Here is a 12046-nt window from a genome sequence, read left to right as displayed (position 1 = left end):
GCAAAATTTTTTTTCCACGAAAACATTCATTTTTTATAATTAAAAAAAGAGAAAACTTAATTCATATTTACAGTGATTCAAGTGGCCATCCACTTTCAAGGAACAGATCTACTTTACATTGTTAGTTGCCACATATGGCACTGCTACTACACTTTTTTTTCTAATTTTTTTTAAATTGTAGAATATAACATATATACATAAAAGTGATAACTTTCTAAGTGCAATTTAACAAGTAGAGAGCAAATCTCAAAGAATATTATAGGTTACAATTTTGTAGTTTCAGTTATTTCATTATGAAATATAACATACATGCAGAAAATGTAATATCTTTTTTGTATATATGTTATACATATATGTTTGTGGCAACCCGTGGCCTGAGCAAAACAGGCCTGCAGAGCTTTGGTGCACAGCAGTCTGCATGACTTAGGCAACTAATGTTTAACCTATTGTCTTTGTAAGCCAGTAAAGAGAAAAAGGGTAAATTGACCTTAAAAATGTAACTTTATGGAAAGCAGGCAGGAAGTGAGAGGCTCTTAGTCTCACAAAAAGAGCAAAATATAATTGTTCAAGTGTTACTCTAGTCCTTCCTGCACCACCCCCCAGGTCAGAGTGACCTGTTCCTGCTTCCCCCACGTTTAGGAATGTTTTTGTCTTAAACTCTCATAAAAGGCTTGCTGTCAGTATAACCTGATTGGTCTCTGGAACAATGCATATCTCTGAGACACCTGAAACTCAGAGCTAGAGTTTGGCAGATATGAATGTCAGTGATAGTGCATACAGCCACTGTTAAAAAAACAAAACAAAAAAAAGCAGAAAAAGAGCCCAGACTTCAATTAGTGATATGAATGAAGCAGGTCAGTTAAGACCAGGGCAAGCCAGGCCAAAGGGTAAAAGTCGAAACTGACTGTGTTTTAAAACTTCAACTTCCATATGAGACCAAGGGAAGAGATATCTATTTGGTACAGGATCTAAATTTCCTAAACAGTACAACTCTACAGTCGATTTGTTCAAATACCACAACTGCATGGAACTTTGAATAGGAAGTGAGATACGGTAGGTTAGTATAGGCTGGAGTGAAATAGTGACACATCCCAGAGTAATTTGGGCAGATAATAAAAAAATATATTTACAGCCTCCCCCTACCCAGCCCCGAGGATCCGGGGGAAGGTGCGAAAGTGTTGGACTTCCTCACCTGGACTGGTGTTGATGTTGTCACAAACATTGGGACTGGCAGTTTGATGTGCTGAGCCCTCGATCATGGGACATGCCCTTATGAAGCTCGTTACTGCAAAGGAGAGGCTAAACTTGCATATAATTGTGCCTAAGGGTCTCCCCCTGAGTACCTCTTTGTTGCTCAGATGTGGCCTTCTCTCTCTCTAACTGAGCCACCTCGACAGGTGAACTCGCTGCCCTCTCTCCTATGTGGGACCCGACTCCCAGGGTTGTAAATCTCCCTGGCAATGCAGAGTATGACTCCTGGGGATGAATCTGGACCCGGCATCGTGGGACTGAGAGTATCTTCTTGACCAAAAGGGGGATGCAAAATGAGACGAAACAGTTTCAGTGGCTGAGAGATTTCAAATGGAGTCGAGAGGTCACTCTGGTGGACATTCTTATGCATTATATAGATAACACGTCTTAGGTTTTAATGTATTGGAATAGCTAGAAGTAAATACCTGAAACTACCAAACTCCAACCTAGCAGTCTGGACTCCTGAAGACAATTATATAATAATATAGATTACAAAGGGTGACAGTGTGATTGTGAAGACCTTGTGGATCACACCCCCTTTATCTAGTGTATGGATGAGTAGAAAAATGGGGATAAAAACTAAAGGACAAATGAGTGAGATGGGGGGATGATTTGGGTGTTCTTTTTTCACTTTTAGTTTTTATTCTTGTTCTGGCTCTTTCTGATGTAAGGAAAATGTTCACAGATAGATTGTGGTGATGAATGCATAACTATGTTACCATACTGTGGACAGTTGATTGTATACCATGGACGACTGTATGGTGTGTGAATGTATCTCAATAAAACTGAATTTAATAAAAAAAAAAAAAAAAAAAAAAAGGCTTGCTGTACTCTTTGCATCGCTCAGTCGTCTTTCCTGCGAATGCAATTCCTGCCCGGCCTGAGAGAGCCGTCATGATCTCTCCATGACTTCTCACCCTGTAGGTAAGCCCTGAATAAAAGTTCATCTATCAGAAAATGCTTGCTGTCTTCTTTGGCATCTAGATTGGCATGGCCCTCTTGGGCTGCGACAATGTTAAAATATGATTTAACAAGTAGATATTACTACATTTTGATTAGGAAGAGGACATCTAGCTATGTATCATATTTAATACACTTTACACAGATAGCCTGGCATTTTAAAATCACTTGTTACTACAATGATCTTTCTCAGGTTATAATTAAATACTTTCATTACATGACTTTAAGATGTAATTTGAACTTGTTCCATGTACTCATTATATTTTATACACATAGAATAAGACAAAGTAATTCACTAAAAATACTTTCTTATAATCTATTTTGCTAGGTGGCATCACAGAATTTTAAAATAAAAAATATGACAATCTATGCACATTGTGCAGTTTTCTAATTGTGCATATTTCTAAGAAAATATGAGGTGAAAGATAATTGGAATGAACTAATTTGATCACTTTTTTTTAAATTAAAGAACTATCTAAAGATGTCTGTGGATAGCAGAGGAGAGAATCACTTCAAAATACACATTGTTTTAAAAGAACTGGAATTCATTTCATGGTTGCCAGGAGGCACAGTGCTGGCCCCTCCCGGGTACACTTTAAACCACTGTGGGAGTCAGAATGAAGAAAAAACTTCTGAAAACTTCCCAGCTCTGCTTTTCTTTGTGTAATGCACAGCAAAATGCTGTGAAAATCTCTGTCATCACAAACAGAAAATGTCAGGCACTAAAATTAATTTTGGTGGTGGGATGCCCTTGACTATTGTAGCATATCATCTGCTGGCAAAGTCTCCTTAAGAGGCTCCCAGACAATACATTAAGATTATGATTCACGTGATTGCTTTTGTTTTGTTTTGTTTTATTTTGTTTCCTATGCAAGTGACTGATTATGCCTTATAAGGTAAGAGACTTAAAAAAAGAGAAGAAAGGAAAAGAGGGTAGTTATTTGAAATATGTAAATAAATTCATAGCCCAGGAAGTTTCTTTAGTCTTCAATTTCAGTAGAGGAGTTGGAAACAGCTGGAGTTTTCTTTTCAAATTCTACATGCCCCTTCTGAATCTAATTTGACTTCTTCCTTTCCCCCAATTTGAAATCACTGACTAGTGAATTATTGATATTGAGAGACATGTATATATTAGCCCTCATGCATGTTAGTGCACGAATAAAAGATTGACGATAACTGTTCCACCTCCATGATACTTAGCATCACATTCAGTTTCTGATTCTAAGGCTTGTCCTTGGGAGATGAAGTTCCTCTTAGACACTGCATCCTCACTGCACTTTGGTCCTCAGAAATGTCTGGCTTTGCAGAGGCATAGTTGATCAGCGCTCCAGATCAGCACACTTACTTATTCTTTTTACTTTTTCAACAAAAATATAACTCTTTATTAGTGCAGCCACGCATACTGACAGAAATTCTATAATTCTGAGTAAGTGAAATGAAATACTAGCATCTAGGTACTTTAAAATATCTTCTTCACTAACTTTCAATTCCTATTAATTTGAGTTTAATCTAAATGTGGCTTTTACTTCCAGCTTTATACTTTGTACCTATGCATAAAACAAGCTGCAAAATCACCCTGTGATCTCATTCAGATGAAAAAAGAAACCTGTTTTGGAAACAAACAAATGCCAAGAGGCTTCAGGGCAGCTTGACACTGAAAGCCCCTGCCTTCTCCCAGAGATGGTGTCCAGTTGCTTTGGACACTCCAATCCTGTCTCTGCAATGGGAATGTGGCACGTTACTTACATGCTAGGAGTGTCAGTGTCTTAGTTTCCATGTGTGTAAAATGAGTTAAAAACTATCTAATCTACCTGGTGGGGTTTTTAAAGGGATTGAAAGAGCTAATACAGGCAATGCACATGGTTGAGTCCTATAGATTATCCGCTTTCTTGTTATTACTTTTCTTCTAACTATTAGAACATTGCCCTATCTTTCACTTTCTTGGCCTGATGTCAAAGGTAGGAAAAAAAATTCACATTGGAGAGTGTCGTCCAAGGTCTTAGGAAAACAACGACTACTGTATCCCCATGGTAGTATAAAGTCTTTTTCCAGTCAACAAGATAGACCCTTTCTTTTACTCCCTTCAGATATATGCATACCCTGAGGCTAGTGAAGCTTAAGTTTCAGGATACTTTAAAGACCTAGAAGGGGCGTAGCAGAGCTATATTCATAATTTTGTGTTCTTTTTCTTAAAAAAGTCTTTAAAATTGTAAAAACTCCAAGCCCCACAAACTGAGATCCAGCCCTATAAACATATAAACAGAGCCCTTCCCATCTGCTGTGGCTGCCTATAGTCTTAAAGCCTATTTCTGACAGAGACTGCCTCCTTGTGTCAAAGTTTAAAATGTCTTTTCTGAAATAGAAGATATATTTTAAAGCACACTAAACTTAAAACAGAAGTACACAGTTTCTTTCTTCCCAAGCTTTTAGCTCTGCTTACATAGAAATCACTTATTTCTATAGTGTGAAGTTTGAAAAATAAAACCCAAAAAGGAATATATTACTCATAATTATTCTATTAATCATAATTAACAGTGCAGGCCTATTTGCTGCCAGCTGTTTTTTTTTTTTTCTATAAACACTTACTTCGCTTTATTTTAAATTACCCAAATGTAAGTTCTAAAATATTAGAACATTATAAAGCTAAATCTGCTTTGCCTGCTATCCCCAATCTTGGTTACCTCCTTCATTCTCTAGAGCCATTAGAAGTTTGCCATGTATCCTTTCAGTCCGTTTTACATTCTTTCACATACGTATACATATATTGATAGAGAATACATGGTATTGGCAAGTGTTGCAGACAAGATCCACTGAACGCTGCTAGAATCTGTGGGTAAAGGTTTGAGTGAAAAGACACTTGTGTAGATTCAAACTACTTTCCTAAAACATTTATTGATTCCAGGGAGAGATACAGTAACTTTATAGAGGAAAATCCCAGAGAAGACTTCTTGACGAGGTACTTAAGCCCAGCATCACCAGTAATAAAACCTATCAACATCAACAACTCCATACAATGTACCGAGGATACAGCACCTTTTCTGTGGCGCTCGTGCCAGAGGTGCAGGCCCCAAGACAACCACGAGAAGATGCTCGACAGGCTGAACTGAGGGACATTCAGCAAAACAACTGAGCCATGCTGTTTGAGAATGTCAAGGTTATGAAACACAAGGAAAAACAGCAACAGTGACAGACTGAGAAGTCAGGGAGAAATAACAATTAATACAACATGGGATCCTGGAACCAACACAACCAGAAGAGACATTAGTGGATAAACTGGTGAAGTGCAAATGAAGTGTTTGGTTAACACCACTGCACCAGTGGTAACTTCCTTTCTGATTGTGGAACCACGGTTATATTATTTGTTAACAATGGGAGAGGCTGGGGGAGAGAGTAGGAAATTCTTTGCAACTTTCTATAAGTCTAAAAGATTGAAATAATTTTTAAAGAACTATATGGTATTATTCTATGTATTTTCCTAGATATAGCATTAAAGTATATGAATTATTAAGCAAATTACTTTTTTACACAACAGCATATTCTTAAGATGTACCCAAGATGACATACAGCTCTAATTCATTCCCATTAATTGTTCCATTATATGAACATACTTCAATTCTCCTACTGATGGACATTTTTATTTTTAGATTGTTTCCAATTTTCCATTATTTACAAACAGTACAACCTTAAAGATGTTACCTTCTGCACCTATATAAGAGTTCTGTTATCAAGCCATGGAACTGTTGAGGAACAAGGTATGTGCAATTTTAAAGTTAATGGGCTGCTATTAATTGTTCTTCAAAATGCCTGCATCTATTTGCACCAGATCTGCATTGCATAAATGTACCAATTTCTCTGCAGTTTGACCAGCAGTTAATCTGATGACCATGTTGTTTCCATTTTCATTTCTCTGAGTTTAAGCGTCATCTCATTTTCATTATTGGGCATTTAATTTCCTTTCTTGAGAAATGCTTTTTAAATATGTATAATTTTTGCAACTTCCTTCTGGGTGGATTTATCATTCTTTTATAGATTAAGACATTCTTACAAATACTAGATACTAATTTGCTATCTCCTCATTAGTTATCATTTAACTTCCAAATAAGCAATTTTTGTTATGTAAAAGCTTGAAGTGTTCTTCAAATTAAATCTTACAGTGTCTTCTTTTAATGGCTTTTACTTTTTTTGTGCCTTACTAAAGCCTTCCTTCTTCAAGCTACATAAAAAGCTTCTTCCTTATTTTAATTATTTTAATATTTTGTTTGTTTATGCTGAGTACTTTGATCCATCTCGAATGTATTTTGAGTTAGGAAAAGCGATACAGATCTCACCCCCTTTGTATAGCTAATTGATCCAACCCCATTTCCTGAGTAATTCAGCATATCCCCATAGATTTATAATGCTCTCTTTATCATATGAAGGAATGTTTATAATTATAAATGTTTTATATGTGTTTGAAAATAATGTGCAATCTGTAAAATTATAATTATGAGTCCTAAAAATCTGACTATTATGTTTAAATAGTTCTCTATCACATAGTTTAGTGGATACTCCGTAAGCAGTGCTTAAGGGTTTTGCCATGTGCTGATGAGTCTGCAGTCTACTGAGCAGAACTCTTGATATGCATTTACAGTGCTTTGACCATTCTCTGTTTTACTCTGTATTGGTACTCTCTCCCATCTAATATAACACCCATCATATTAAATTACATGTATCTGTTCACATGACTCTTCCTCTCTACACTGTACGCTTTCTAAAGGCAAGGCCCATGTCTGAATCATTTGTGTATCCCCAGTGCCGCCCAGCACACTGCCTGGCACATATGTAAAGGCTTAACAAGTGTAGATTAAATTGTGATTCTTATGCTTTTCTGTTAGTAGGGTTGACAGGAAGACAGAGGAGGTGAGTCACAGGGTCAGCCTTCCACTTCTCCCTCATGCCTGTCCTTCCTCCTCAGAAGCCAGTTTAAAAAAACAAAAACAAAAACTGCTTTATAATATCACCTCTAGTATCTCTCCATTAACAAACACAACTGGAAGGCCAAACAAATTCCAATACAGTTCTAAACCTTTAGGGGAAAAGGAACTCATCATTGAGGGAGGGAAGAAAAAGAATTATAGTCAACACTCTGTGATGGCTTTGCCTCTGTTCATTCCACAAATATTTGATTAGTTCTCACTGTGTACATAGCAGAATCGTAAGAACTGTGGGAAAGACAAGTTTTGTCTTTTTCCTTGATTTTTCCTATAGAATGAAAAACAAGAAGACACACACACACACACACACACACACACACACAAGCCAAGCCCCTAGGAGAGTCTGGCAGCTCAAATTTGACTACACATGAGAAATAATTCTTCGGGCTTTTGGGCTCTTGTTTCCACCAGAAACAAAGAACCATTTAATGACAGCAGGGACTTTCTCATTTCCCAAATGCCAAAGCAAACTTCCCTCTTGCCAAGGCTAAGTTACAGTGTACCTTCAATCCTTTCACACAGCTTATGCAAAGAGTGCATAGGGCAGGCCTCACACAGCTTCACCTGGGTCTTGGCATTCTGCAGGGCAGCAGCCGTACTGAAAGCCTGTTTCAGAGTCAGCATTACCTCTTCAACCTACAAGAAGAAACAAAGCTCAGGTCTCAAGACGGTTGCTTTCAAGGCAGCAAATCAAAAACCCAAAAGCAATGTGAGCCCTGGTTGATGCTGACTAAATAATAGAATTTTTATGACTATAAAGCTGGCAGAGAGAAAATGTCAAGATTTGAAGCTAAACCTTCTCAATGAAAGCTGAATGCAATAAATGTTTTCTTTTTAAAAATTATTTTTAATTGTGCTAAAATATAACATTTTAACCTTTTTTTAAGAGGACAATTCTGTGACATTAAGTGCATTGACAATTATAGTGTAACTTTCACCACTATTTATTTCCAGATTATTTTCATCATTCCAAACCGAAACTCATACCCATTAAGCAGGAACTCCCCATTCCCAGATCCTCCTCTCATCCCTGGTTACCACTATTCTGCTTTCTGTCTCTATGAATTTGCTTATTCTAAGTATTTCATATAAGAGAAACCATACAGTATTTGCTGTTCTGGGCCTGGCTTATTTCACTTAACATGATGTCTTCCAGGTTCATCCATGTTGTAGCATGTACCAGCCCTTCATTTCTTTTTATGGCTGAATGATATTCCATTTTATGGATACACCATATATTGTTTATCCACTCATCTGCTGATGGATACTTGGATTGCTTCCACCTTTTTGTGGCATTGAACATTGGTGTTCAAATACTGTCAGAATCCCTGCATTCAATTATTTTGGGTATATACCTAGGAGTGGAATTGCTGGGTCATATGGTAATTATAATATTTAACTTTTTTAGGAACTGCCAAAATGTTTTCCGTAGCAGCTACAGCATTGTACATTCTCACCAACAATGTACTAAGATTCCTCTGTCTCTAAATCCTGGCCAACCCTTGCAATTTTCTGCTTTTTCAGAAATAACCAACCAACTGGGCACGAAATATTATCTTCTAATTTCAATTTGAATGTCTCTAATGGCTAATGATATTGAGCATCCTTTCATATGTTTATTGGCCATCTGTATATCTTCTTTGGAGAAACGTCTATTCAAATTTTTGGCCCACTTTTTAACTGGATTGTCTTTTTGTTGGTGAATGGTAGGGGTTCTTCATATATTCTGGAAATTAAACCCTTATCAGATATGTGATTTTCAAGTATTTTCTCCCATTCTGTAGGTCATCTTTTAATTTCCTTGATAAAAGTCCTTTTGTGCACAAAACTGTTTAGTTTTAATGAGGTCCATTCAATTTTTTTCTTTTGTTTTTTTGTGCTTTTTGGTGTGAAATCTAAAAATCCACTGCCTACTACAAGATCCTAAAGATATTTCCCTATGTTTTCTTGCACAAATTTTATAGTATTAGGTTTTATATTTAGGTCACTGATCCATTTTTTAATTAATTTTTGTAGAAGGTAAGAGGTAGGTGTCTAAATTCATTCTTTTGCATGTGGATATCTAGTTGTCCCAGGACCATTTGTTGAAGACTATTTTCTCCCCAATGAATGGACTTGGCACACTTGTTGAAAATCCATGGACTCTCTGGACTCTCAATTGTATTCCATTGGTCTATATGTCTCTCCTTATGTCAATATCCCACTGTTTTAATATCACACTGTAGCTTTGTAGTAAGTTTTGAATTCAGTAAGTTTGAGTCTCTAACTTTTTTCTTTTACAAGATTTTTTTGGCTACTAGGAGCCCCTTGCAATTCCATATAAATTTGAGGATTAGCTCGTCCATTTCAGCAAAAAAGGGGCTTCCAGAATTTTTATAGGAATTGTATTGAATTTGTAGATCACCTTAGGCAGTACTGACCTCTTAATATTAAATCTCCCAATTCATAAACATGAGATGTCTTTCCATTTATTTAGGTCTTCTTTAATTTCTTTCAGAAGTGTGCTGTAGTTTTCACTGTACAAGTCTTTCAACTCCTTGGTTAAAATTATTCCTACGTATTTTATGCTTTTAGATGCCACTGTAAAAGGAACTGTTCTCTTGATTTCCTTTTCAGATTGTCCATTACTGGTGTATAGAAATCCAACCAATTTCTGTATGTTTATCTTGATGGTATCCTGCAACTTTCCTGAATTTATTAGTTCTAGTCCCTTTCTTGTGGTTTCTTTGGGATTTACTGTTTAGAGAGGATCATGTCATCTGCTAATAGGAATAGTTTTGCTTTCAATTTTCCAAATTGGATGCCTTTTATTTCTTCTCCTTGCCTGATCACTCTGATTAGAAAATCCAGTACAACGTTAAAAAGCAGTGGAGACAATCCTCATCTTTTCTCTGATCTTAGGGGGAAAACTTTTAGTCTTGGAGTATGATATTTGCTGTGGGTTTTTCATAAATGCTCTTTATCAGGTTGAGAAAGTTCCCTTTTACTCCTAGTTTTCTGAGTGTTTTTATCATAAAAGGGTGTTGAATTTTGTCAAACCCCTTTTCTGCAACAATTGAGATAATCACATAGTTTTTTCCCCTTCATTCTATTAATGTTGTGTATTACATTGATTAACTTTCTTATGTCAAACCATCCTTACATTTTCCAGGAATAAATTCCACTTGGTTGTAATAAATCCTTGTAATATACTGTTGGATTCGGTTTGCCAGTATTTTGTTGAGGATTTTTACATCTATATTCATAATGAATATGGGCCTGTAATTTTCTTTTCTTGTGCTGTCTTTATCTGACTTTGCTATCAGGGTAATACTGGCCTCATAGAATAAATTAGGAAGTGTACCCTCCTCTTTAGTTTTTTGAAGGAGTTTGAGAAGGCTTGGTGTTAAATATTCTTTAAATGTTTGGCAGAAGACATCAGGTCCTGGACTTTTCTTTTTGGGACGTTTTGGATTACTGACTCAATCTCTTCTTCAAGTTCGGTTGATATTTTCTATCTCTTCTTGCATCAGATTAGGTAATTTACATGTTTCTAGGAGTGGGTCAGTTTCATCTAGATCTTCTAATTTGTTGGTATTCAATTGATCATAGTAGCCTCTTAACATCCTTTTTATTTCTGTAAGGTTGGAAGTAATATCCCCACTTTCATTCCTGAATTTACTATTAGTGTCCCCCCCTCTTTTCTTTGTCAGTCTGGTTTGTCAACTGTATTGATCTTTTCAGAAAACCAACTTTTTTTTTCTGTTTTTTTTCTATTCTCTATTTCATTTTTTCTGCTCTAATCTTTACTATTTCCTTCCTTGTCCTAACTTGGTTTGTAGTTTGCTCTTCTTTTTCTAGTTTCTTTAGGTGTGAATTTAGGTTATGGATTTGTGATCTTTTTTAATGTAGGCATTTAGAGCTATAAATTTCCCTCTGAGCACTGCCTTTACTGCAACCCCTAAATTTTGTATGTTGAGTTTTCATTTTCATTCTTCTCAAGATATTGTCTAATTTCTCTGGTGATTTCTTCTTTGATTTATTGGCTGTTTAAAAGTGTGTCATTTAATTTGTACATATTTGTAGTTTTTTCCAGTTTTATTCCTATCATTGATTCCTTGCTTCCTTCTACTGTGGTCTGAGAAGATACTTTGCATGATTTTAATATTTTTTAATGAAATAAGGCCATTTTAATGTGTGTAATATAATACTGATCTGTTCCTTGAATGGTACTTTTGAATCTCACTGATTACTCTCCTACTACAGACAGTTTAATTAGTCTATCAGTTCTTTGCTTCGTTAAGTGGTTTATCAGATAAAAACCCTAAGGAAGTTTTGTCTGCATTACATAGGAAGCAACAAAATAAGTTCAACATTTACTTGCATTAATAGGTATCCTACTTGTTTCACATTTCTGGATAAAATTTAGTGTAAAAACAAAACATGTTTAAACTAAGATCTGGAAAAAAATGAATGAGGAACAATGGTGGGGAAATTCATGCAAAATGAATGAGGAACAATGGTGGGGAAATTCATACAGTTTCTAATTCACTGTCATTCCACTTCTGATACGCAGCACTAATAAGTTCCGACATGGTGTTGTCCAATAGCTGGGTCCCTTGCTCTCCAGCAAGCCAGCAGCTTGAAAACTGCCAATTACTTTATTCCTGCTTTTCTACTAACTCAGCCAATAAGTTTGACTCTAGCTTTCTAGTTTCCAGTTGCTTCCTTGAAGCCAACTCACACTCCTTAAACGACCTCTCAACGGTGTCCCTGTCTTCTCTGTGACACAATCACTAAAATAAGGGCGTGGTTTGTCCATATTCTATAGGTCTCAGATCAAATTCTAAAACTTGCATGGCAGAGCTCTGGAATACTAAAGA

General features: G+C 36.2%; 1 protein-coding gene across 5 annotated transcripts in view; it reads right to left on the bottom strand.

Moving 5' to 3' along the window:
- TBC1D4 (TBC1 domain family member 4) overlaps positions 1–12046 on the bottom strand; it is a 238222-nt gene that overhangs the window by 61830 nt on the left and 164346 nt on the right. For all 5 annotated transcript variants that reach the window (XM_037799767.1, XM_037799763.1, XM_037799766.1 and 2 more), the window contains exon 5: positions 7688–7820. In XM_037799767.1, coding sequence (XP_037655695.1) covers positions 7688–7820 — 133 coding nt within the window. The remainder of the gene's footprint in view (positions 1–7687; positions 7821–12046) is intronic.

The sequence above is a fragment of the Choloepus didactylus genome, chromosome 12, assembly GCF_015220235.1.
Source record: "Choloepus didactylus isolate mChoDid1 chromosome 12, mChoDid1.pri, whole genome shotgun sequence".
Classification (NCBI taxonomy): domain Eukaryota; kingdom Metazoa; phylum Chordata; class Mammalia; order Pilosa; family Megalonychidae; genus Choloepus; species Choloepus didactylus.
This window is presented reverse-complemented; position numbering and strand designations above follow the sequence as displayed.